We start from the raw sequence: 24,824 nt of genomic DNA, 5'->3' as shown, positions 1-24,824 counted from the left end.
ATTATCAATCAACCCCAGGTGGGACCTGAAGGGATACCATCCATTGACCTGAAGGATCCTGCCTGGGTACTGTTATAAAGGAGGGAGGTGTCACATCATCTAGCTAGGTGGCAAGCCTCAGTTGATCTTGCCCTAGCCACCTATCTGAACTCCACTGCTGTCACACAATTACCAGTGGTAGTATCCAGTTAAGTTAGTTCATTCTCCATCTATCCATCTACATTCTTTATTTATATAACAGTTTTTGGTGAAGCCAGGCTTCTGAACCTATCTAAAGCAGAAAAGAGCAAAGTGTAATGGGGATATTAAGAATGTCTTTCATCTTGGGGACCACAGCAATGTTCCTGTATTCGTTCACACAAGGGGTGATGAAGTTATGGTTTTATATAATTCCTGAATATCTTATGAAATTGGTGACCATCTATGGCACCTACAAGTACTTAACCATAACCCTGGCAGAGTTTCTATCTTACTTGCTAGCATTCATAGTGGCTTTAGTTACTATAATACAAGGGTTGATGGCAATGAGGAAATTATTCTCTATGTTGTTTGGAAAAGGCAAAACGGATAAAGATGATTTAATCAGCATGATGAAGGAACAGATGAAATTAATGATTGAGACTAATAACAAAATAAGATTGGGACAAGAGCTAGACAAACATACTATACTACAGCTAGAGATTATTGAGGGCATGTATAAACCCAAGGACAAATGGACCCCCAAAGTGAGAATGACTGAGGCTAGTACACAAACTGAGAATGAAACAGGGACAGCTACACAGACCAAAGAAGGAGCAATGGCACCTGCTACCATGACCTTGCTACCCATAATTGACCAAACTCAGTTTAGGGCTGGTGGAGAGGCAGTGAATATGAAGACCTATAAGGCGTTCATAGCCCAGGATTTGGAGATGTTGAAAAGAAGATTGCCCAAATTCTTTCTGTCCCCTTACAATGCAACTAAGGAACTGAAACGGACATTTAGCTTGTTCAATCCATCATATGCATATGTGGAATTTATCCTTGATGAATTTTTTACTCCTAGTGAGAAAACAAGGTTTATAAATGAGACTAGGAATAATGCAAACTTGGTAGACTGGCCTAGAGATTATTCAGCAATAGCTTTAAGTTCTCCTGCTAACATGAGAGAATTAATTAAGTGTAGGACTGATCTTTTGGAGGAAGTAAAAATTCATGGGAAAAGGCCAAATGGCTGGATAAATTTGAGAAGATGAGGCAATCTGAGGATGAGCACCCAAGTTTGTTCCTAGACAGGTTAATGGAAAATTCTGAAAATCTCCTAGGTTTCAATAGAGACCAGGCTGATGAAGCATTACCTCATATTAAGAGGCAGTTCATAAAGGGAACTAGTGTGCCTATACAAGTGTATTTCAGACAAAGTTGTCCACAATGGGAGGAGTTGTCACTGGAAGAAATCAGAAAACATGCCACATACATATATGAGTCTAACCAGAAAGAACAACAGATTAGACATTAGCTGGACTCAGAGAAAGACAGGACAATTCAGGAATTGAAACGGGAATTGCTGGAGGCAAGGCAAGATTGAGACAGAAAGGAGTTTAAGAATTATGCCTTACAAATCACTAAAAATAGAGAGTTTAGACCTAAGACTAATTATCATAATCAGAAGAAGTCCAATAATTCAATTCCTAAATGTTATTTATGCCACAAAGCAGGCCATCTCATAAAACAATGTAGATTTAGGAAACAAATTGATTTTAATAAGGATACAACTGATTCTTATAGGAAAACATATGCCAATAGTAGTTGGGCAAGCAAATCTCAAAAATCACAAGCTTGTTGCCAGCATGATTGTAAGAAATCTGATAAGCCATCTCTAGGTGAAATGGAGAAATATTTGAAATTAGGGGCCAGACCAAGGAGTATACAATGAAGGTTAACCTGTAATACATACCATCCAAGAGAGACAGATAGTGAGAGCAAAAAGCTCAAAGTAAAGAATGAGGCTCATATTCTAATGATGGACAGTGTGAAAAAAGTCCACTGCTGAAATACAGATGGAAAATGAATTGAGGGACTTGTATAGAGATATCTATGGGATAAAATCCTCTCTTGTGGGAAGTACTGGAGTTTCACAGACTTCAAAGGAAGGAGTGAAAGAAATTGACATAAGCCTAGTTGCAAATGATTTAAAATTTGAACTAGAGAGTTGCAAATTGTTGCAAATAGCCTATCACTAGCTATGTTGAACAGTGTGAGTAACTTAGGGGAACAACTTGGAAACATTTCCAAGCCCCTAGAGCAGTGCTTTGCCAGAGAGAAAAATGTAGCTTCACTTAGTGTAACATCTGTTATCAAAATGGAGGACGAGAGAGAAACAATGTTTCAGACTCGAGCCTCTAGCTCAGAGAGCATCATAACAAGAGGGAAAGAGATACATTTCTGTCTAAACCCCAAGGCTGAGAGTTTCAAGCCTAGAAACAAAGTAGCGAGTGTGATTTCAAAGCGGCCAGCAAAAGAAAAATTTTTAAAAATGGACCCTTTGAAAACGAGGCTTACACAGGCAGGCTTACCTGGGAATACCTATAGCTGACAAAATACTACACACACAGGGCTGGGACCTCAAGTCTTGGTGAGAGGAGAGGAAAATACATCTAATCCTGTCCCTGGAACCATGATTGGGGAACTCATCTAGTAGAAGAACTATATAGGAGAGGACATAGAATATCCAGAAATAAAGTTCAGTGGGTGTTGAGAGCCATTGGAGAAATAGGGTCAAATTTAGGGCCTGTTATCCAGATTCTCTACGTGACCAATCCAGGCTGAGGCAGTCTTTGTGTTTGGTCCTGGTCACCTGAGCCCTGAAAAGCTCTGGTATCAGCAGGTAGGTTAATCCAAAAACAACTTGACCCCTCCAAGTGGCTATTAGGAGTCATTTAGAGAAACAGAGTCTGCAATAGATGTTTTATCTGGATCCCATTACAAAATCATTGGCAAATAAAACTGTGTGTATGATTTTTCTGCACTGCATGTCAGATGCAGATAGAATGGGCCATCTAAGGTAAAAATCTGAGGCTCCTCTTTTGACTCATTTTTAGATCCCCACCTTTTCTCAATAATCTTATTGAAAAGCTTTGAGTCCTTAATCAGACCAGCAGCTACTGAGTTAACAATTCCTCTCCTTGACAATTTCTCTTCTTGATAATTAAGAAGCCTGAACCCTAAAAATATATTACTTAGATAAAGACTGGAGCCAGACAATTTAGTCCAGACTATCTGACCAGGTGCAGATCTGTAAATCAAGGCAGAACGCAATTAGTAAACATCTCCATGAAATTTATTTCTGCTCCCAGAATTAACCCCTACTAATTGGTGGTTGGAATTTGGCCCTTGTCCTTGCACCCATATCTCTACTTTTTAGACTTTAATGGATTGTGTATGGTTTGTAACTCCTTCACAGCTGTGACTCTTTCTTTGTATTCTTTGTTTGAAACCAGAAAAAAATAAAGTCCAAAATCCCATAGCATTGGATCAGCATGGGCTAACCACTAGTTCGGCTGTTCTCAGTTTCTTTTTCCTGTCTTAACAATCCAATGCCATAAAACGCCACTCAGAACCCTTACCATATAGAGCTGGCCCTCTATAAGTGGGTCAAAGAGAAAATTGAGTTTTTAGGTTTCACATTGCAAGGTGGAACTAGAAGTATATCAAAGAAGAGAATCGAAGGTATACAAAAACTCAGCTTACCTAAGACCAAAAAGCAATTAAGAGCAATAATTGGCATGACCAGCTTCTGTAGACAGTGGATTCTGGGGTTTTCTCTAATATCAAAGCCTTTAACAGAGTTAACCAGGAAAGACATCAAAGAACCACTGAAGCTGATAAAAGAACACAAACATGCCACTGAGAAGCTAAAGACAGCAATTCTATCTTCTCCTGCACTAGGCATTCCAGATCACAACAAAACTTTTCATCTGTTTATCCATGAGGATAAAGGAATAGCTTGTGCAGTGCTCACACAGTACTTAGGAAGCAGCTTACGGCCCATTGCATATTACAGTTCTACTCTCAATCCAGTTATTCAGGGAATGGTTTCCTGTTTAAAGATTATTGCTACTGCAGCTCTGATGGTTAGGAAGAGTTCTAAGCTAGTCCTGGGAGGGGAGCTAAGCTTTTATTCCCAGCACCAACTTGAAACCACGCTGAGGAATGCAAATCTGCAAGCTTTTACATCTCAAAGTCTCTCTCAATACCAAGCAACTTTGTTAACAAATGAGAACTTAACCTTCCATAAGTGTAAAACCATTAATCCAGCAACTCTGATCCCTGAATTACCACTTGAAGGGGATAGCCTTCACAGTTGTAAAGATACATTAGAATTAGTACAAAAGGCTAGAGAAGATCTTTCTGATATTCCTATGGAAGAAGCCAACCTTACACTTTTCTGTGATGGCTCGAGTTACCATCATAATGAGCAAAGAGTTTCAGGAGCAGCAGTCACTACCCAGAATGAAACCCTATGGTATGCAGCACTTGGGCCAGACATCTCGGCTCAAGGGGCAGAGATTGTTGCATTAACACAAGCACTCCAAATTGCTAAAAACTAAGCTGTGAATGTTTTTACAGACTCAAAGTATGCTTTTACGGTTGTGCATTCATCTGGAGAAATTTGGAAGAAAAGAGGGTTCATAACATCAAATGGGAAAGCAAAAGCATATGGGAAACTGATAAGCAAATTGTTAGAGGCCATACAGTTACCATCAAAGTTATCTGTCATTCACTGCAGAACACATCAAAAGTTACTGGGACCAGTACAGCTAGGCAATCACAGAGCTGACATCACTGCAAAGTATGCAGCTAGGTTTGGACCAAAAGCTGTATTTCACTTAGTCTTAGTGGATAAAGATGAACTACTCCAAGCTTATTCACAAAAGGAAGTGGAATATTGGCAGAAAAATCTTGGAGCCAATCTAGTGAATGGAGTGTGGATATAAATCTCTGGAAAACCATTTTTGCCAAAATTACTGCACCATACTGCAAGTTGCAGCAGTTCACAGAAAAGGCCATTATGGAGTTTTAGTAGTTGTAGATACAATTCACAAAAGCTGGATAGCAATAGGTGTGACAACAGAAGCCAAATGAGTGTGTGACAGTTGTACAGTGTGTCAACAATATAACAAGGCTATAATTAAGACCAAAGCCTATGGAGGTAAACCACTAGCATTCACACCATTTGAGTGCGTGCAAATAGATTATGTCACAATGCCAAGATGTCAAAAATATAGGTACATACTTGTGATAGTGGACAAACTGGCTAAATGGCCAGACGCATTCCCAGCCAAGAAAAATGATACAGCTTTTGTAGCAAAGATGCTACTGAGGGAGATAATTCCAAGATTCTCTATTCCATCAGTAATATCGTCTGACTCTGGTGGTCATTTTGCAAATTCTATTTTAAAGCAAAACTACCAAGTGTTAGGAATCAAGAGACACCTATGTTCATATATATTGACCTCAATCATCAGGAGCTGTGGAAAGGACCAATCAATCTTTGAAATCAATGATTGGGAAGCTGTGTACAGAAAATGATCTTAAATGGGCAGATGTTTTACCTATGGCCCTTTTCTACTTGAGAAGTCAGACAAATAGTCAAACACACTTGTGACCAATTGAACTATTGTATGGTCAGCAACCGTGGGTAGGAAAAGCTCCATGAGACACTAATTACCTATCACATCTAGGAATAAAGTGCAAAATCTATGAGTATGTCACCTTATTGAAAGAGAGATTAGAGGAATTACAAAAGTTATCTTTAATACAACAAAGAGTTCCACTTGACTTTAGTCTACATGATTATTATCCTAGAGATAAAGTATATATCAGAAATTTCACAAGAAGATCAGTGTTAGAACCAAAATGGTATGGACCTCATGAAATAATCCTAGCTATACCATCCTCGGTAAAAATTAAGGGAAAAGAGGCATGGTATCACTATACCCACCTAATGAAAGACCTCAGGAAAGCCAAGACCTCATCAAGCAGTCAGTCTCAAATCAAGAAACAGAATCTCATTAAAACATGCAGTCTCAAACACAAGAAACAGAATCTGATATAGAGATAGAACCTCAAAGCAAGAGATCACATTTAAAAACAAAGCCTCAAACAAGAAAAACACCAAGAAACAGATCAATATCAAGAACAAGACACTCAAATCATTGATTTAGATCACACAAATGCCTCATTCACTTATAAAGATCAACAGTTAAACATATCAGAAATCAGCAGTGGTGAAGAAGAAGAAACAGAATATTAGACTAAGCATTACATATTACATCAAAGACAAGTGCAAACACAAAGTCTCATAAGAAGAAATTTTGTGGCAACACAAAATTTGACATAACATCACACAGTCACACATTGGTTCCTGATCCAGGGATTCTTCAATCAAGTCGACAACAGACAAGATGGGTATCCAGCAAAGGAGAAGAGAGATGAGATCCCAAAGATTCCAGAGTTCCAGAGACATTAGGATATCAGGACCAGTGCAAGGACAAGAGGAGACATTGCACTAACAGACTGTACAAGGACCTGAACTGTGACAACATCTGTGACTTGGACATCATCACTGGGAGACTCACAAGGAGAGAAGATCAGCAAATGAAGATTAGGTTTGAATAGGTGCAAGGTTTTCACATTCAGACACTAATCATAGGGAAATGCACAGACTGGAATGCATGCAACAGAACATAAGCTGATTGACAGAGGGATTCTGAAGAAGAAGGTGAATATAAACCCAAACAGTAAATGTTAGGTCATGAGTCCAACACATAGTCACAATAAAGTCACATCACATGTACATAATGTAAATAGATGTATATAGTTGAAATAAACTACAGTGACCCAAATGAGCAAGAGAACTAAGATTCCTTGCAAGGTCTAAAGTATTCATTTCATAGGAACATCACATGAAAACCTTGTACATATGTAACATTTTACTAACATGTATAGCACAAGTCTACTAACCCGTAGGGAAAGAGTAGATATAGGGATGTTCAATTTTTGCTAGCATAGGGTCAGTATAAAATAGTTATAAATGTTCAAATAGAATGGTAAAGGATGTTAGACAAACATTGTGTAGTGTAGGTTAGTTAGGAATGAAACTAATTGACTAACATATTAACTATAGTGTAAGAAGTACTGACAAACTAATTTTCCTAACTGTAGATTAGGGAATAGGGAATGTTAGAATTTTTTGTGAATTAGGAATGTTATTTGAAGTTAGTATTAGTAATATAGACAGAGTTATTGCAAGTTTCATTAACTTAGAGTAAGAAACAGCATAGATAATTATTCTTAAATGTTCTGATAATGTTTACATGTTATACTTATGTTCAAATGATGTGTTTATGGAAATGTTGTATTCAAATCCCACTTTCCCAGAAATCTATCCTAAACCCTTGTCATTAGCTTTAGGCTAGTTAGTTAGTTAAGGCATCAGATAAGGTAGGATTTATTATTTTTTGTGGAAAGGGATAGTTAATGGGATAGAAACACATAGTTAAGAATAGTATAGAGTAGAGATCATCAATGGATAAGATCAGCTGGAAATTTAGGGTTGAAATTTCCAAAAACAAAATGGCATTCATGTTATATTAAAACTTTGGGAGCTGGGAGTCCACACTGTTGATTGACAGGTGGGGTCTGTTGGATCTTGGAATGTTCCCAGGGACTGTGAGGACAGGGGAGAAAGCGGTTGGCCCAGGGGGTATAAAACACCCTGGCAGACTTGACTTTGGGTTCCCTTCCTTCCCTTGGACTTGAGATCTGTGGATCCTGGTCTTTTGGGATTGGTGACTTGCTAGGATCAACCTTGCAAGAACCTCCTGTCTTATACCTGACTAGCATTGTCAACCTGTACCCAGATCATCACCTTTCTGATTCTACTGCCCCTAGATATTAGGAAATCAAATCATCTGTAGATATCTAGGTTTCCCAGGGCCTGGGAGGGATCTGGGAAGTGGGCAGGAGAAGAAGAAGTGGGTGGAAAGGGGTGGTATACCTGAAGGCTGTTTAGGCATAACATCTAGCAGAAAGAAGAAGAATCTGAAAGACATCAAGCAGCAGCTTGCTTACTCTGGTTTGGCTTTGGCCAGGCTGAGCCAGAGGAGCTAACTATCAGAATTGATTACCTGCCTACAGCTCTGAGGGTTTATTATCACCAAAGTAGTTAGGGTTTCCCAATTTCTCTATCCATTCCCAATACCCCTCTTTGTTAATTATAGATAAAGCCTTTCAAGTACCTTCCTGGAGTGGTTATTTCATAGCTTCTCTGGGAAGGGAGATATGCAGTCAAATAAATCGTTACCAAAGCTAATAGAGCCCAATATTCATTATCAATCAACCCCAGGTGGGACCTGAAGGGATACCATCCATTGACCTGAAGGATCCTGCCTGGGTACTGTTATAAAGGAGGGAGGTGTCACATCATCTAGCTAGGTGGCAAGCCTCAGTTGATCTTGCCCTAGCCACCTATCTGAACTCCACTGCTGTCACACAATTACCAGTGGTAGTATCCAGTTTAGTTAGTTCATTCTCCATCTATTCATCTACATTATTTATATAACAGGTGCCCCCCCAAGCCCTCTCCCTCCCTAGTATTGCTTCCCTCCCCACCAATCCATTTGTTACCCTTCTAGGGTGTGTATCAATTTTCTGCCCCTATGGATCTGATTGCTCTTCTCTAAGTTGATTTCAATGCTCTTCAGTATTGAATATTCCCTCTCTCTAACCTCTTTACCCTTACAGTGTATTGTTATTTTTCCCTGTTGATCCCACGTGCTTCTTTATGGAATTACAGTCTCTGGGTGGAAGAAAGGAAGGAAAGGAGAGAAATAATTCAGATTTTATAAGTGCAGAAAGTTATGTTGAAAAACTGTTATTAAATGTAATTGGGAAAATAAAATACTTAAGAAAAAAGGGCATTGATTAAGAAGAAAATATTTATATACCTCTTTAAATTATAGCAACCCATTCTGTGATATAGGAAAAAAGTCGGTGTCTAATGATTAGAAAATGGCTAAAATAATTGTGACATGCTGTGCCATAAGAAATGATGTAGACAGAGAAGAATGGAGACTTTTGCAAAGTGTTACAGAATTAAGTAAGAAAGCCAAGCAAAGAAAATACATGACTACAACCATGAAAATCAACAGAAGTAACCACAAAACAATCAAAAGCGAATGCCATGGGTGCCAAGGTGGTGGAGAAGCAAAAAGAAACATAGCCAAGATCCCTCTCACAACAGATCTAGAAAATGTATTAGATTACATCTTCACTGGTACCTCCATAGGGGGAAAAATCATACTAATTTTTCCCATTCTATCATAGGGAGTTAGAGAGATTTGCTGCACTTGGGAGTCTAGCTAAGAATGACAACATGAACATTTTTGTGCAGGGCCTGAAATAGGGCCAAGGCTGTGGAACAGGGCAAGAACAGTTTACTGATGCACTCTGGGACCCAAACTTGTATAGAATACAGGAAGAAATGCCAACTGGCAGCTGTGACCTTCACTATACAACTCTAGATCACAGATACATAGTCCAGGATAAAGAATAGTCACTGGCTTTAGATTGTTTTCTGATCTAGAAGCAAGTTCAGAGGTGTGTACTGACTTCAGGGGTACATGATGGTCTTAGACTGTCTGTTTGTTATAGCCCCAGTCCACTAGGGTGCATATATGCCCAAGTTAATAAATACAATAAAAAATCTCTGTGTCAACTTCTTGCTATAATGGTACCATTAGGGTTGAATTTCCTAGACTTTTGCCTATCATTACTCATTCCCTATTAAGAAACAGAAAACACTTTCACTTTACTGTTCTGATTGATAACTGGTCCATTTCCCATTGGTAACTGTGGGTTCTTTGTCTGTAAATCACATAAATTTGAGCCTCGAGGGGCTCTAGATATTTGACTGGAACATGTTGCTCACACTGACATGGGAGAAGCATACCAATATTGTCCTAGCTAGCAAATGTTCTACTTCCTTTATGATTAGCAAAACTATTTTTAAAATGCTATAATTAAAGATTGTGTGATTTCTTTTTTTTAATCTAAACTCTTCTATGGTCTACAGTTCAAGCCTGCACCTATCTCTAATGCCTAGAGATAATTCTCTGAAATAACCAGAGAAAGAATCTCTAGAACAAAAGTGAAACTGCAATACTATTACTCTGAATCTGCAGAGCTATCCAGCTGGCTGATAGTGGTTGAGTCCAGTAGTCATCTACTGGAACTCCATAAGTCCACAGGTATGTAGCTGAGACCCAATAAATAAGATAAGAAACTTGCAAAATTCAGACAAGGAAACAAGCCTAATTCAGAAAATGAAAGATCAGACTTTGCCCTGGACCATACCACTTTCAGAGCCTTGAAAACTTGCAAGTACTCTACCTGAGTTTTCCTTAAAATCCTAGCCCATGTTGGCAAAGGCATAGCATGCATGCCCTAGCAGCATGGAGGGGGCTGCTCTGTTCCACAGTGTTCCAGGACATTTTTGCATGTCCCGCCCCTCCGTCCAAACACCTAACACAAGCACTTCCTCCCTCCACTGTTTAGGGTAGTGATGGTGATCCTATGGCACAAGTGCCAAAGATGGCATGCAAAGTGCTCTCTGTGGGTATGTCCACTGCCCTTTCCACCCCAATTCCCCCCCCCCCTCAGTTCATTACTAGAAATTCAGGGGGACTCAGGCAGAGTTGGTCTCCTCCCCATCTCCACCATGCCTGACAACATTTTTTCACACCTGTCCCTCTGCCCAGCAGCCCCATGGGTGTACTTCCTCCCTCCCCTCTCTGGGTAAGTTGGGCACCTCACAGGCAGCAGAGCTGGAGGGGAGCACAGCACTTGGGTCACTCTCCTTCCCCTCTCTACACTTGCTGAGGACATTCCTACCTCATCCACCCCTCCACTCAGCAGCTCAATGGAAGTGCTTTCTCCCTCCCCTTGTGGGGCAAGGGTGGGGGAGGGTGTCCAGAACACACCTGGTGCTTGGTCTATCACACCAGCACATGGTCTCTAAAACATTCACCATCACTGGTCTAGGGTAATGCAGGGGGCTCACAGGCAGCTTGAAGCTGCAGTTTGGGCATACAATCTCAAAAAGTTTTGCCAATGCTGTCCTAGACTAACTTAATACTCAGTATCCAAGAAAGCAGTAGCAGAACCCAAGAAGATAAAAGCTCTATCAAATATTCCCTCCAGACATACACATAGCATGGCTAAATATAAATTCGCAAGTCTAGAAATAAACTTGAAAAAAGGAGGAAACAAAAAAGAATCAACCCCTAAAAAGCTGTTGTGGTAATAGGGTTGTTCCAAGACACAAAGTGTAAGGTTTCACTTTTTTAAATTGACCTGGAAAATAGATCAAGGAGAGATTATTTAAGAACCAATGAACTACTTGACAAGAAATTATACAAGATAAAAGTTTCCATGCACAACAAAATAATTAAAGCAGTACTTTTTGTGACAGCAAATAATTAGGAATGGCTAAACAAATTGTGGTACATAAATGTATGGAATAGTACTGTACTCTAAGGATTTAAGTATATGAGAAACATCTATGTGAACTGACACAGAATTCTATAATTCCCAGAAAATAATACACTCAATGACTACAGCAATGGAAATTCAGACAACCACACACACACACACACACACAAAAGAATGCTAAAAATTCCATTTAGAAAGCATGCCTAGATAGAAGTTTGATGAATATAGTACATTTTAAATATTTTCAGACTTTTTGATATATATATATATATATAATATATATAATCAACACACACACACATATATATACACATATGGATACATATATATCTGGATTTTTTCCTCTTTTTTTTTAACATTTTCATTTGCTATGTGGAAAATGGGAGAAAATATGGTGAGGTAAAAGTGACATCAATACAAACTTAATTTAAAGCAAGAAAAAAGGAAGTTTTTGCTTAAACATTATTCTCTGCATGTCTTTTGGTCTTTAGATCTTGTGATAATTAGATTAAGTCTACACTGCCCATCTTTAGATTTAAACACTAAAGGTGAGAGCACCTCCAAATTCTGGGAGGTCCTAACCCACGTGTGCTAGAGTGAGTGACTAATCAGAATTAACTGACCGCCCCCCTAGGCGGTCTATGAGAAAGTGTCTATTGTGATTGGACATGCAAGCTAGGGGAAGGCACAGGAAGTGACGCATAAGTGACCCCTTTACAAAGAGGGAGTGGAGCGATAGTTTTTCGGTTGAAGAGGGCATCTGGTGATGGACCTCTTTTGGTTTGTGGAGGAGTGTTGGAATGCCAAGACCTTGTTGAGACTGCTTTAAATATCTTCTTTGAATTTCACGTCATGAGTTTAAAGACCAACTGAATCTTCCTGAACTTCTCTAAAGAAACTTCTTTTAATAAGACTGTGAATGAAGTTTTGCTTCATTCACCTCTGGCTAAAGGTTAAGATCTACCTGGATTAATTAGAAGATTGTAGTAAATTACCTACTGCATTAGATTCTTATTTCCTTATTTCTTCTCTCTCTTCTTAATTGTAAATAAACTTCCATAAAAGTTAATTTTGACTTGAGATTTTTCTTAATTGAGGATTGATAATAATTCAATCCTCTGGCAACCATCTTTTAATATATTGAACCCATAAAACCCCTTTTCCCCCCTTACAATATGATTCTTGTAAACAACAAATTTTTTTGTTTTCTCTTCTTATCTGACATTTTTAGAGATTATTTACACTATACATATTTAAAATTATGAGTTAGGTTTGTCATTTCCTTCATTTGCATATGATTTTTAAAAGTAAAATTTGTTTTTGTTTCCTTTTCTTTTAAAACAATATTTTGTCCCTTTTGTTAGTTTTGTTGAATTAATTTTCATGCAGCACTCATCCCACATGTTCTCTTCTCTTCCTCTCCTCCCATTTGTCAATACGTTCCCTGGTTTTGGAGTTTTAATGTTTCTTTTTTTAATTTCTTTTTCCTACTTATTTGTTTATAAAATTCTTCCCTTTTTATAAGTTTTCCCCTTTCTCAATTAAGTGGTTAGTTCAAACTTCTTCCTCCTTCTTTTTTCTCTTTCCAATTCTTTAAAAATAATTTTTTTTCCCTAAGGAAACATTTATCTTATTATCTTTCTTGATTTTGCTTCTCTTTTTGTCTGCTTTGAACTTTCACATTTGCATTCAAAGATTATATGTTCCTGTATTTTTTCTTTAGCCTTTTTATGGTCCCCATGAAATTATTGTTTGTGTTTTTTAAATTCCTGTACTACTAATTCAATAGATCTTGTCCCATTGTCCCTCTTTTCTGTTATGCCTCACTCTTAAAAAAAATATTTTACTTTTCCCCCAATTGCATTTTAAGAAGAATTATGAGTCTTAAATTCTCTCCCCACCCCCATGACCTGAGATGGTAAGCAGTCTCATATAGATTGTATGTATGCAAACATTTAAAACACTTTTTCAAATTAATCCTTTTGGGGAAGGAAACTCAAACAAAAAAAGTTTTAAGAAAAAATTTGCTTTGATCTGTATTCAGATTCCATCTCCAGACTCTGGAAGCAGATGGTGTTTTTTTAATGAGTCTTTTGAGATTGCTTTGGAACATTGTATTACTGAGAATAGCTAAGTTGTTCACCATTGTTTATTGTACAGGTTTCCTGTTCTGGCTCTGCTCATTTGACTCTTCTTCAGTTCTTATGTCTATCCAGGTTTTTCAGTATTTCATTACAATAGTATTTCATTACTTAGCCATTCCTTAACTGATAGGTTTTCCCTCACTTTCCAGTTCTTTGCCCCCATAAAAAGAGCAGCTTTAAATATTTTTGTCCACATGTCCTTTCCTTTTTTTTTTTTTAATATCTTTGGGATATATACCTACTAATGGTATTGCTAGTAACATTCATCAAAGGTTATGTACTGTTTTACAGGTCCAAATCAGTACACAACTCCCCCAACAATGCATTAATCTCTCAGTTTTCCCACATCTCCTCCAAGTTTTGTCGTTTTTCTTTCTGTCATAATAACGAGTATGTGTAGGATGATATCTCAGAATGGTTTTAATTGGCATTTCTCTTATAAATAGTGATTTAGATAATTTTTGCATGATCATACAGAGTTTTAATTACTTTGGTAACTGCCCATTCAAATCCTTTCACCATTTATCAGTTGGGGAATGTCTTGTATTCTTATACATTTAACTCATTTCTTTATGTATTTAATAAATGAGGCCTTTATTAGAGGGACTTGTAAAATTTTTTTGCATCATTATGATTACTATAGTTTAATATTTAATTTTATAATTTACAGTTTAATTTCTGACCACCACCTCCCCCAATTTACCCTCCTTTCTATCAGTCCCCTTTATGGGGGTTGTATGTATATGTGTAAGTATACGCCTTACTTTTAGAGACATTAATTAATAAAGTATTTATGGCAGCATTTTTTGTGATAGCAAAGAAATGGGTAAACAAATTGTTGTATGTGATACTCTAATAGGAATAATAATAGAAGCATTTCTCATGTGTCCCAAATCATTTATCTAATTCTACCCCTGCTCTCACCACGATAATCTTTCTTCGTATTGTCATGCAATTACTTCTAATCACCCTAAGTCCATGTCCTTCCCAAGACTATTTTCTGGCTCCTGAGGCAAAATGTCATCTATGAAGGCATATGACTTTCTCAGAGGAAGTAGTTTCCCTGTGCAACATTCTCCAGAGTGAAACCATCATATCTTCCCCCATTACTCTCTATAAATGCTTTAAATTTGTCCTTTATTGAATACTATTTCTTTTCCATTACTGATTAGGCTCAGGTTTGTAGGATATGGCAATTTGGATTGTATCTTATGCTCCTTTGCTTGTGAAAATATATACAAATATAAATGTATATAAATATCAAGGTATCTTTTTGTTTTGTGATTTCTAGTAGGGTTATAATAGTCTTCTGTTAATAACATTTTCTTTCCTTTATACTTACTGGTCTTATTTGTGATAATTCTCTAAAGAATTGGCTGTTATTTAAAATGTTCAGTTTAATCACAATGTATCTTAGAACTTGAGGTTTTGTTCCTTTCTGTGATCTGTGCATTCTTTCTTTTGGCATTTTGTTTTCTCTATTCAGAAGCGCTGGGCAGTTATCATCTATTATTTCTTGCATAATAGCAATGAAATATTTTTACTTGTCAAGTTCTTCTGGGTTAGCTATGATTCTTAAGTTATCTTTGTGCATTCTATTTTAAAGGTTAATGGCTTATCTTGTGTAGTGATCATGTGTTCCTTTAACCTTACTGTCTTTGGCTCCTTTTCTTCCAGGTTTCTCTTTTTTACCCTCCACTGTAGTTATTTCATATTCCACATTTGTTGTTATGTTAGAACAATAGACTCTTTCTTGGAGACACTTACCACAAGTTTAATTATTTATGTTATATGTCCCATGTACTCTTTTAATGTCTCTTTACTTTTTAACTTTTTTTGAATCATCAAGAATTGACTCAGTTTATTTGACATTATTTATTTAGAGAATATTTCAACCTATTAGATACTTTTGTATTCATCTTTCTTTCTAAATTTAACATCTTCTTTCTCCATTTATTTGCTTGTGTTCTGTTTTTGTTTGAATTATCCTCCACTTAGAATCTTTGATGGCATTAGTCCCTTTCCCACATATTCCCATAATTCACTTTTTATTTTTCTCCCTTTAGTATTTTAATAGGTTAGTATTCCTCCAATGATGGACAACAATGCTGATTCAGTCTTCTCTCATTCTGGAAAATTAGTTTTATTCTGCCTTTAGTCCTTGCCCCACAGTATTAAACTATTGAAATTCTTTGATCCACCAAAAGAAAGCCCCATATATAACAAAATATTCAGAGAAGCATTTTTGTGTTAGAAAAACACTAAAACAAAATGGGAGCTTATCCATTGGGCAATGACTAAACAAACTGTAGTATATAAAGATAATAGAATGTATTCACCTTAAGAAACAATGAATATGAGGAATTAGTGGAAACATAGGGACATCTGTATGAAGTGATACAAAAATTTTAAAAATGAATGAATAAACCAATTCATTTCTTCAGGACTTATATTGTGACCTGGGACATAAAGAGGAAACCTAAGAAATCATTGTTTTAAAGAACTGACACTTTATTAGGAGAGACAACACACAAAGGCAGAAAGGAAGAAGAAGACCTAAGGAAGCAGTGACAAGGAGGACATCAAGGCCCAGGGATCCTAAATAGATAACAGTACGAGGACACTACAGGGTATAGAGGGAGAACAGAAGTTAAGGCCTAGAGTCTCTTAGGAGGCAGTAGAAGGGTGGAAGGTAAGGTCTGGTGGTATGCCATTCCATCAGAAGAAACAGAGTTGTTTACTATCTCATTCAAGTCCTATGAGCAGTCAAAGAAGCAGTGGAGTGTGAGAGGCACTTTCTGGCTGCCTGGTAATACTGAATAGAGATCACTTAACAAATGACTATAAACACATAAACAACAGTAACACTAAAAAACAATCAAGCTCTGATGTATGATTATAGTGAACAATCTCAGTCCTGGAAAACTGATAACTCAGTAGAAAGGTAGGGGTTAAGGAAATGGAATTAAGTATAAACTCTTTCAGTTGCTTTCCAGGTTGGCTTTGTTTAAATGTTTTTCATTGTAACAGTGGAAGGTTCATTGTGTGTGTGTCGTAGAGTAGTTATGGGGAAATGCTTGTAGTGTTAAAAAAGGAATCAACAAAATTTTGTTTTAAAAAAGATAAATAATATGTGTTTATTTTGGCATCACAAATGAGTTGTTTTGCTATGTCTTTATCCTTTCAAATGTATATACTCAATTGATTAAGGGAAATAATTACTCTGTACACTAAAACAACATTCCAAAAAGATGTCTATTTACCTTACTGAATATTAAATACATAAGATATGACAATCAATACTTTTAAATGCTTTGCATTATACTTCTCTGCTCTTTCAGCACTCTCTAATAAAGAGCAATCTTCTTATTTCCTCACCCATTTATTCACCAATTTTAACCAATGACAGAAAAAAAAAAAGCAACAGTGCAGGTGAACTCATAATGTTCTCCTATGACCATGTGCTTCCAACTGTGGCTCTTCTATAATACTGCCAAATAAAACATTCTATAATTCTAGTTCTTCACAGCAAAGAATATTGTGCCAAAAGCAAAAAAAGAAAGATATGAAAGCCCATTGCCATAGATTGACAATGAAAAGGACCTAGAAAGTGAACAAATTGAATCAATCCCCTTTTTTGGACACCAGAATTCTTCTGGTAATATTATATGGCTCAAAATTAAGAAAAACTATAATCTTTAAAGAATTAAAATTATCACTCAAACAACAATAGAGAGACATTTTTGTTTGGTGCAGGCCTATGTTTTCTTTTGTTTTGTTTTTTTGACACAGGGCACTCCCAGTGAGCAAATTCCCTTTTCCAAATCAGATCAGTAAATGTGATTTAAGATGAGAGACAAATAGTATAAATAAATTGGCAGCAATACAAAGAAGTGGCATTAAAAATGGGGTGTATGTATATAAAATCAGAAAAGGAGTAGGGCTAGACATGTAGCAAGAGCAATAATGTTATGAATAGATGAACAGACCTTGTTATACTGTATACTGTAACTACATCATGTTTAGAGACTACAAAGTCTTATTTCAGAACTTTGCATATATCAATCCTCTTTGGAGGATGGATGGGAGGGTATAGAAAAGAATCACACAATAGATATAGATTGGTTATGATCTGTGGAGGGAATAACCACAGTAGTAACTTATGAGACCACAGATCCATGGACATATATGAGTTTCTCAAGGAATTGTCCTATCTTCTCCCCCAGTAGAATGTAGCTCCTGATTTTGTATCTATATGCTTAATAATTGTTCAATGCAAATACCAGAGATCAGTATCTTATATAGGAGAAGAGGGAGAGTTTGGAAGGAAAGAAGGAGCTTTTAAATTTTCATTGTTAACTTACATTGAGATCATAAATAGCACACATCACATATTAGTATCCCCTAGTCCTATACCTCCTATAATTAAAATTAGAACAATTGCTGTGGCCAGAGTTGACATCTCCTATTTATCTACATCTTTATTCCAAGCAAATCTATATGTATGAAAATCAAGATAAATTCCTCCTCTAAGAATGGTATTTGGTTTCTCAATAAAATTTAGTCATATAACTGACAAAGTCCTGCAGTAAAAGAGTAGGAGCTAACCCATTTAAAATAGCATAAACAGAATGAAATATCTAGGGGTATAGATGCCAAAATTAACCAAGAAACTACATGGACACAATTCTAAAACACTTCTTATACAAATGAAGTCAGATTTAAATAAATGGAGAAATATTAATTGTTCATAGGTAGATGGAACCAATATAATTAAAATGACAATTCTACCTAATCTACTTACTCAATGCTATCCTAATTAAATTACCAAAAAAAAATAAATAAAACTACTTTGTTGAACTAGGAAAAGTAATAAAAAATTTATTTGTAATAACATAAGATCAAGAATATCAAAGGAATTAATGGGAAAAATGTAAAGGAAGGCAGTCTAACAATACCAGATTTTAAATTATATGATAAAGTAACTATCAAAACTATTTGGTACTGGCTAAGAAATAGAAAAGCAGGTCATTGGAATAGAAAAGACATACAACAAACAGTATTAAATTATAATATGCTTGTGTTTGACAAAAGTAAAGATCTGAGTTTTTGGTAATAAGAATTTACGATTTAATAAAAATTATTGGGAAAACTGGAAAGCAGTCTGGTAGATATTAGATATAGATCAATATCTTATAACTTATCATTTACTAAGATAAGATGGAAATAGATATATGACTTAGGAATAAAAGGAGATATCAAAAATTTGAAGAACAGGGAACATGGTATCCATCAGATTTGTGGATAAGAGAAGAATTTATGAATGAACAAGAGATAGAAAGCATTGACATGTAAAATGAATAATTTTGAATATATTGAATTAAAAATTTTGTGCAAATAAAACTAATGTAGCCAGGATTAGAAAGAAAGTAGAAAATTGGGGGGGGGGAAGATTTACAGTTTCTCTGATAGAAATTTCATTCAACTATATAGAGAACTTTGTCAAGTTTATAAGAATATGAATCATTCTACAATTGATAAATGATCAAAAGATAAGAAAAGTGTTCTAGATCATTATTGAAATATTAATTAAAACAACTCAGATGTCATCTTACACCTATCAGATTGGCTGAAATGATAAAAGGGCAAAATGATAAATGTTGGAAGGAATGTGGGTAAATGGGGACACTACTACACTGTTAGTGGAACTGTGAATTGATCCAATCATTCTAGAGAGCAATCTGGAATTATGCCCAGAGTTACAAAACTGTATATACCTTTGGAGCCAACCACAGCACTACTATGTTTATTTCTTAAAGTGATCTGAGAAAAAGGAAAAGAACCCACACGTTCTAAAGTATTTATAGCAGTTTTCTTTGTGGTGACAAAGAACTAGAAATTGAAAGAGGATGCCTATCAACTGGGGATTAGCTAAACAAGTTGTAGCATATGATTGTGATGGAATACTATTGTGGTGTAAGAAATAATGAGTAGGTTAATTTTACAAAAATTTGAAAAGAGGGGGCAGCTGGGTAGCTCAGTGGATTGAGAGCCAGGCCTAGAGACAGGAGGTCTAAGTTCAAATCCGGCCTCAGACACTTCCCAGCTGTGTGACCCTGGGCAAGTCACTTGACCCCCATTGCCTACCCTTACCAATCTTCCACCTATAAGTCAATACACAGAAGTTAAGGGTTTAAAATTAAAAAAAAAAAATTTGAAAAGATCTACATGAAATCATGAAAAGTGAAACAAGCAGAACCAGGAGAATATTGTATACAGCAACAGAAAAGTATTTGAAGTATGACATGCTTATCTTTCTCCAGAGAAAGAACTAATAATGAGAAACAAACAAGATTTAGTTTTACATATACATATATCTTTTTTATAAGATGATACCTTTTCTAGTGCAGGGAGGAGAAAGAGGGTGGGAGATATTTTGGAATTTCAATGTAACAAACAAATTGACTAATTAATTAAAAAAATTTTAAAAAAAGTCAAAAGGCCCCTTCCACTGTTAAATCTCCTGAGGCTAAACCAAGGCTAAACATTTTGCTTTGTGGTTGCCTTATAATCGACCTAAATTCTCAACATTCTTTAGCATATCTATAAATGAAAATTTCCCTAGTTACATACATGTGACAATTATAGGGATTTTATTCCCTAATTTGCCAATCCTTTCCTAAAGAAATGCCCAGATTCTTAGGAGATACATTCTGCTAAGTCTGATTTTGACCAACTTGAACACAGTTCTTCTCCACCTTCCCTGACTTTTTCACCTCTTGCTAAACTTTCATTTCTCCACCTGGCTGGAATTCTTTTCTTATCTATCCAGGAAGTTCTTCTTGTCTATAAATATCCTTTCCTATTGCCACAGAATCTCCTTCACAGTCATTGAAAGTACTTTTAAGTCATAAAGACAAATTGGTCTCACAATAGCATCACTCCATCAATATCCTCCTTCTTCACAGGAGTATCCTTGAAATGGAGTGATAGGAAAATGATCTGACATTATAATGCCATAAAAAGAAAATGGAAGAAGAAAAAAACCACTGCAGCATGAACAGGCTCCAGGCTGTATAACAAATATACATAGGCCCATTAGTTTCTGTTGATCTACTCACCAACACTAACCCCTATGCAAGAGAATCTCTACACAGCCCCCACCCCCACCAAACCTATTCACCTTGAGCCTATGAGGCATCCTCAAGGAATTACTCTGAACCAAGGTATTCCCACAATCAAAGCAGGCACCTTTACCCAAAAGATGTTATCCTAAAGAAATCAGTGCAAACAGAAGGGGAGGAAGATTAAGTGACTGGGGGGAACAAGAAAGGGTTATGAAAGGGGGGGGGGCGTCTCTGGGAAGACGGGCAGTAGCAGATCGAGGTAGATGATGCGTCACAGTTCCTTTGGTAAATATAAGCAGAACCACAGGGCATCAGCGCACCGAGCTGAAGAGGGGACGAAGAGGTGAAGGGTCTGGGAAATACAAATTCCAGGTGATGAAAATTTGAGACTTTGGGGAGGTGGGACCAAAAGAGAACAGGAGGAGTAAAAAAGGGAAGGGTGGGGGACCCACAACAGACGCCATCACTCAGGCGCAGGAGCCAGGCTTATAGAAGGGGCCATTCCTGGATTCCTAAGGATATCGGGGAGGGCGGGAAGGCTAGTGCTGGCCTTACCTGCCCACCGTCTGGTTGGCAAGCTGGCGCATCCGATTGAACTGCTTCTTCATCTTGTCTTTCGTAGCATTCAGGAGTTAGCCTGGTAAAGGATAGAGAAAGGAGGCAGTGGAAATTGCCACCGCAGTTACATGACCCCCATGGGGATAGAAGGAGCAGTAGTATTGCGGGGTGAGTAGCTGTCAGGCCAGAGGCACAATTGCTCAATTGCCGCTTGCTGCAGCTGCTGCTGCGTCGCTGTCGCTGGTTGCGGCCGTTGCTGCTGCGACTGCGGCTGTGGTTGTTGCTGGTGCATCTTCAAATGCAGTGCTCCTCCATTTTCATGCCTTCAGCTCGGCACTTGGATGGGCTACCTCTTCTTCCCCCACCCCCCTGCCCCCGACGGGTATTTGGAAGGTTAAGCAATCATGTCACACAGATACCACTACCCATGAGCTCTGCAGACTCCTACTTCCTGCCCCCGAGCCAGTATCCATAGTTGGAACCCCAGAGTCTCCCAAGCTATCTGCTGGGTGGAAGCTATCCAGCTGCGCCTGTGCTAAGACCGTAGGGCATCCTGGGAACTGAAGTTTCTCATCTTTCTTGCTCCCCTTTCTATTGCCTAAAATTTTTGAGATGACCAAAAACAAAGAATGTGCCAGTAAATGTTTTAACAACCAAATTGTTCAGGAAGAAAGGGAAAAAAAAATGCATATACACAGATATTTGAGTTTAATTTGCATCACTAACACTTTCTTCAGTCTAGACACTCAACAACAAAAATCAAGCCCTGATTTGTAACCATTGCCAATTTCATTGAAAATTTAACAGCTAGTTAGACTTGGAGTGTGAAAATTATGGGCAATAAAAAGCAAAAAAGAGAAACTACTCTCTTCATTTGGGAGACAGGAATCCTTCTTTGGCCCTCAATTCCTTTGCAACAACAATGGTTGTTCAGTAGAAAAGTGTTTCATGAATATTGAGTATCCCATGTAGATTTTCTTGGCAACCCTAGCTGATGAAAGATTGTAAATTTCCAATGTTGTGTAGTGGAAAGAGCTCTGGATTAAGAATCAGGAAACCTGGATTTTAACCCAGGTGTTGCTCTCGGTAAGGGGGACAAATTAATTTGTGGCAGATGGGGAGATAATCAGTCTTGTGATTTCTTTATATGCAAAATAAGAGAATTGTATTTTTATCAACAATGAGGTTTAACAACAACTCTAGGTCTCTGAGCTATAAAAGGCAAGTGTTGATCCAAACAAACATACCATTGTTATTTATCAACAAATTAAATACTAATTAAGCCATGATTTAGGCTGTGACTATAGTGCTTACACTACCAAAACTCATGCTGAGACAGTGACATCTATTGTTGACCGGTCTCTTGCAGTAACAGCTTACATCTACAAATATGTAGCACTTGCATTGCATATACATTTGATTCTTACAACATTCTTGTGAAGCAGATTTTATAGGAATCATGTCTATTTTTTTAGAGGAGGATAGTAAGGTTCAGAGAAGTTAAAAAATTGTCTATGATCACACAGATATTAAATAGTAAAGGTGGGATTTGAATCCAAGTAGGTCCCTTTTCATCCAAAGATCTGTAGACTTTCCATTATGCTACTCTGCCTGTTTTCTCTTCCAATCCTATTGTCATCATTGCTTTGGTTCATCCTAGAGAGACTAGATGACAGAGCAGTAAGAGGTTCCCGTCAGCTTCTTAGATTATAATACCTAGGGAAAGAATGATGGAGACAGGAAGGAAAAAAGGAAAATTTTAAAACATTACTTTTCATAAATGCACAGAATTTGAATGCCATAAAATTATATTCCTTGTTTCTATGTAAATATCTATTTTGTGATAGATCAAGTTTAAGAAGAATTTCAATGGAACATAACGGGTGCGGACAAAAACTCATGAATATTTTCCAAGTTATATTCCAAGCCAGAAAGTTGCTACTATGGCATAAGAAGAAGAATGTGAAAGGAAAGGACTAATAATTTGCAGGATAAAATATCTGAGAGCAGACAGCCATAAAATACATGACTTAAGATACGTATATGCAAGTACACAGAGCACATTTTTTGATGGGCTCCAATGGTATATGTTGTGACCAAGCCACATCAAAGAATCATAGAATCCCAGAGTTAGAACAAATGTAAGAAGTTATCTAGTCCAATCTCTACGTGAAAAAAAACAAACAACTCCTTTCTTGTATACCTAAGAAGTGGTTATCCATCCTTTATCTTCAGATATTCATATAGGAGTCTATTACTTTTTTATTTATTATTTTTATTCTTTAATCAATCAATTAATTATTTTTAAATGTATTTTTCCATGGTTAACTGATTCATATTCTGTCCCTCCCCCCTTCTGGAGCCAACAAGCAATTCCACTGGGTTATATATGTATTGTCACTCAATACCTATTTCCATATTATTCATTTTTGTAGTAAAGTAATGTTTTAAAAACAAAAACCCCCAATCCTATACCCTCTATACCTATATACCATATAAGCAAGTGATAAATCATATCTTTTTCTTTTGCGTTTCTACTTCCACAGTTCATTCTCTTGATGTGGATAGTGTTATATTGAATCTCTGGGAGCTTGAAGTTCACCTTTGATTGACAAATAAGTCAGTTGGATGGAATGTTCCCAGGAAGTCATGCGAGAGGCAGGAGGAGTGACAGTTGAGAACCCTGAAGAGATTCTGGGTCTTTGACCTGTGCTGAGGCTGGAGATCGGTGGATCCTGGTCTTGGAGTGAGAGGGTGCAAACGTGTCTCTGCAAACTCTTCCTGTACTTGAGATACCGTTTCAACCTGTACTTGACCACCACCTTGGAGTCTACTGCCCCTAGATATTAGGAGTTTCATCATCTAGATATCTAGGTTTCCCAGGACCCGGGAGGGATCTGGGAAGTGGGCAGGAGACGAAGAAGAGGGTGGAAAGGGTGGACATAACTCAACTGTAAGGCTGAAGATCTATTGAAGAAGAAGCCAAAGATATCCCAGCAGTTTACCTACTCTGGTTTAGTCCTGGCCAGGCTGAACCAGAGGGAAGCTACATTGATTCTTCATCTGCCAGCAGTTGAAATTTCATTAGTAACCATTAGAATAGGGTCTCCTATACCACAGTCCTTTACCCATATACTTCTTGTTTAATATAAAGTTTATAGTACCTTCCTAAAGCAGTTTCAAAGCTTGTTTTGGGAAGGGAGAAATCACAGTCAGAATACAAGTCTTTATCCTAGCTAAAGAGCCCAAATCAACATATCAATTAACCCCAGGTGGGTCCTGAAGGGATATACCTCTTAGACCTGAAGGATCCTGCCTGGGCAACTGTTATAAGGGAGAAGGGTCATCTTATTTCTCTCTGTACATCAATTTACCATCTCAAATAGATCAAGAGACCTCCAATAATTATAACAATAGCATTCTTTCTTTTTCATGAGTCCTTCAGGATTGTCCTCTATCA

General features: G+C 37.2%; 1 protein-coding gene across 1 annotated transcript in view; it reads right to left on the bottom strand.

The window, feature by feature from the left end:
• Positions 1-21,837, bottom strand: part of ARHGAP44 (Rho GTPase activating protein 44) — a 185,008-nt gene extending 163,171 nt beyond the window's left edge. The window contains exons 1-2 of the mRNA XM_044673871.1: positions 21,776-21,837; positions 21,362-21,443 (exon numbers count right to left, since the gene is read on the bottom strand). Coding sequence (XP_044529806.1) covers positions 21,362-21,443; positions 21,776-21,837 — 144 coding nt within the window. The remainder of the gene's footprint in view (positions 1-21,361; positions 21,444-21,775) is intronic.
• Between the last annotated feature and the right edge of the window lie 2,987 nt (positions 21,838-24,824).

Source organism: Gracilinanus agilis, chromosome 4 (assembly GCF_016433145.1).
Source record: "Gracilinanus agilis isolate LMUSP501 chromosome 4, AgileGrace, whole genome shotgun sequence".
In the NCBI taxonomy this organism is placed as follows: Eukaryota; Metazoa; Chordata; class Mammalia; order Didelphimorphia; family Didelphidae; genus Gracilinanus; species Gracilinanus agilis.
The sequence above is the reverse complement of the archived record's forward strand: the minus strand, read 5'-3'. Positions and strand labels throughout refer to the sequence as shown.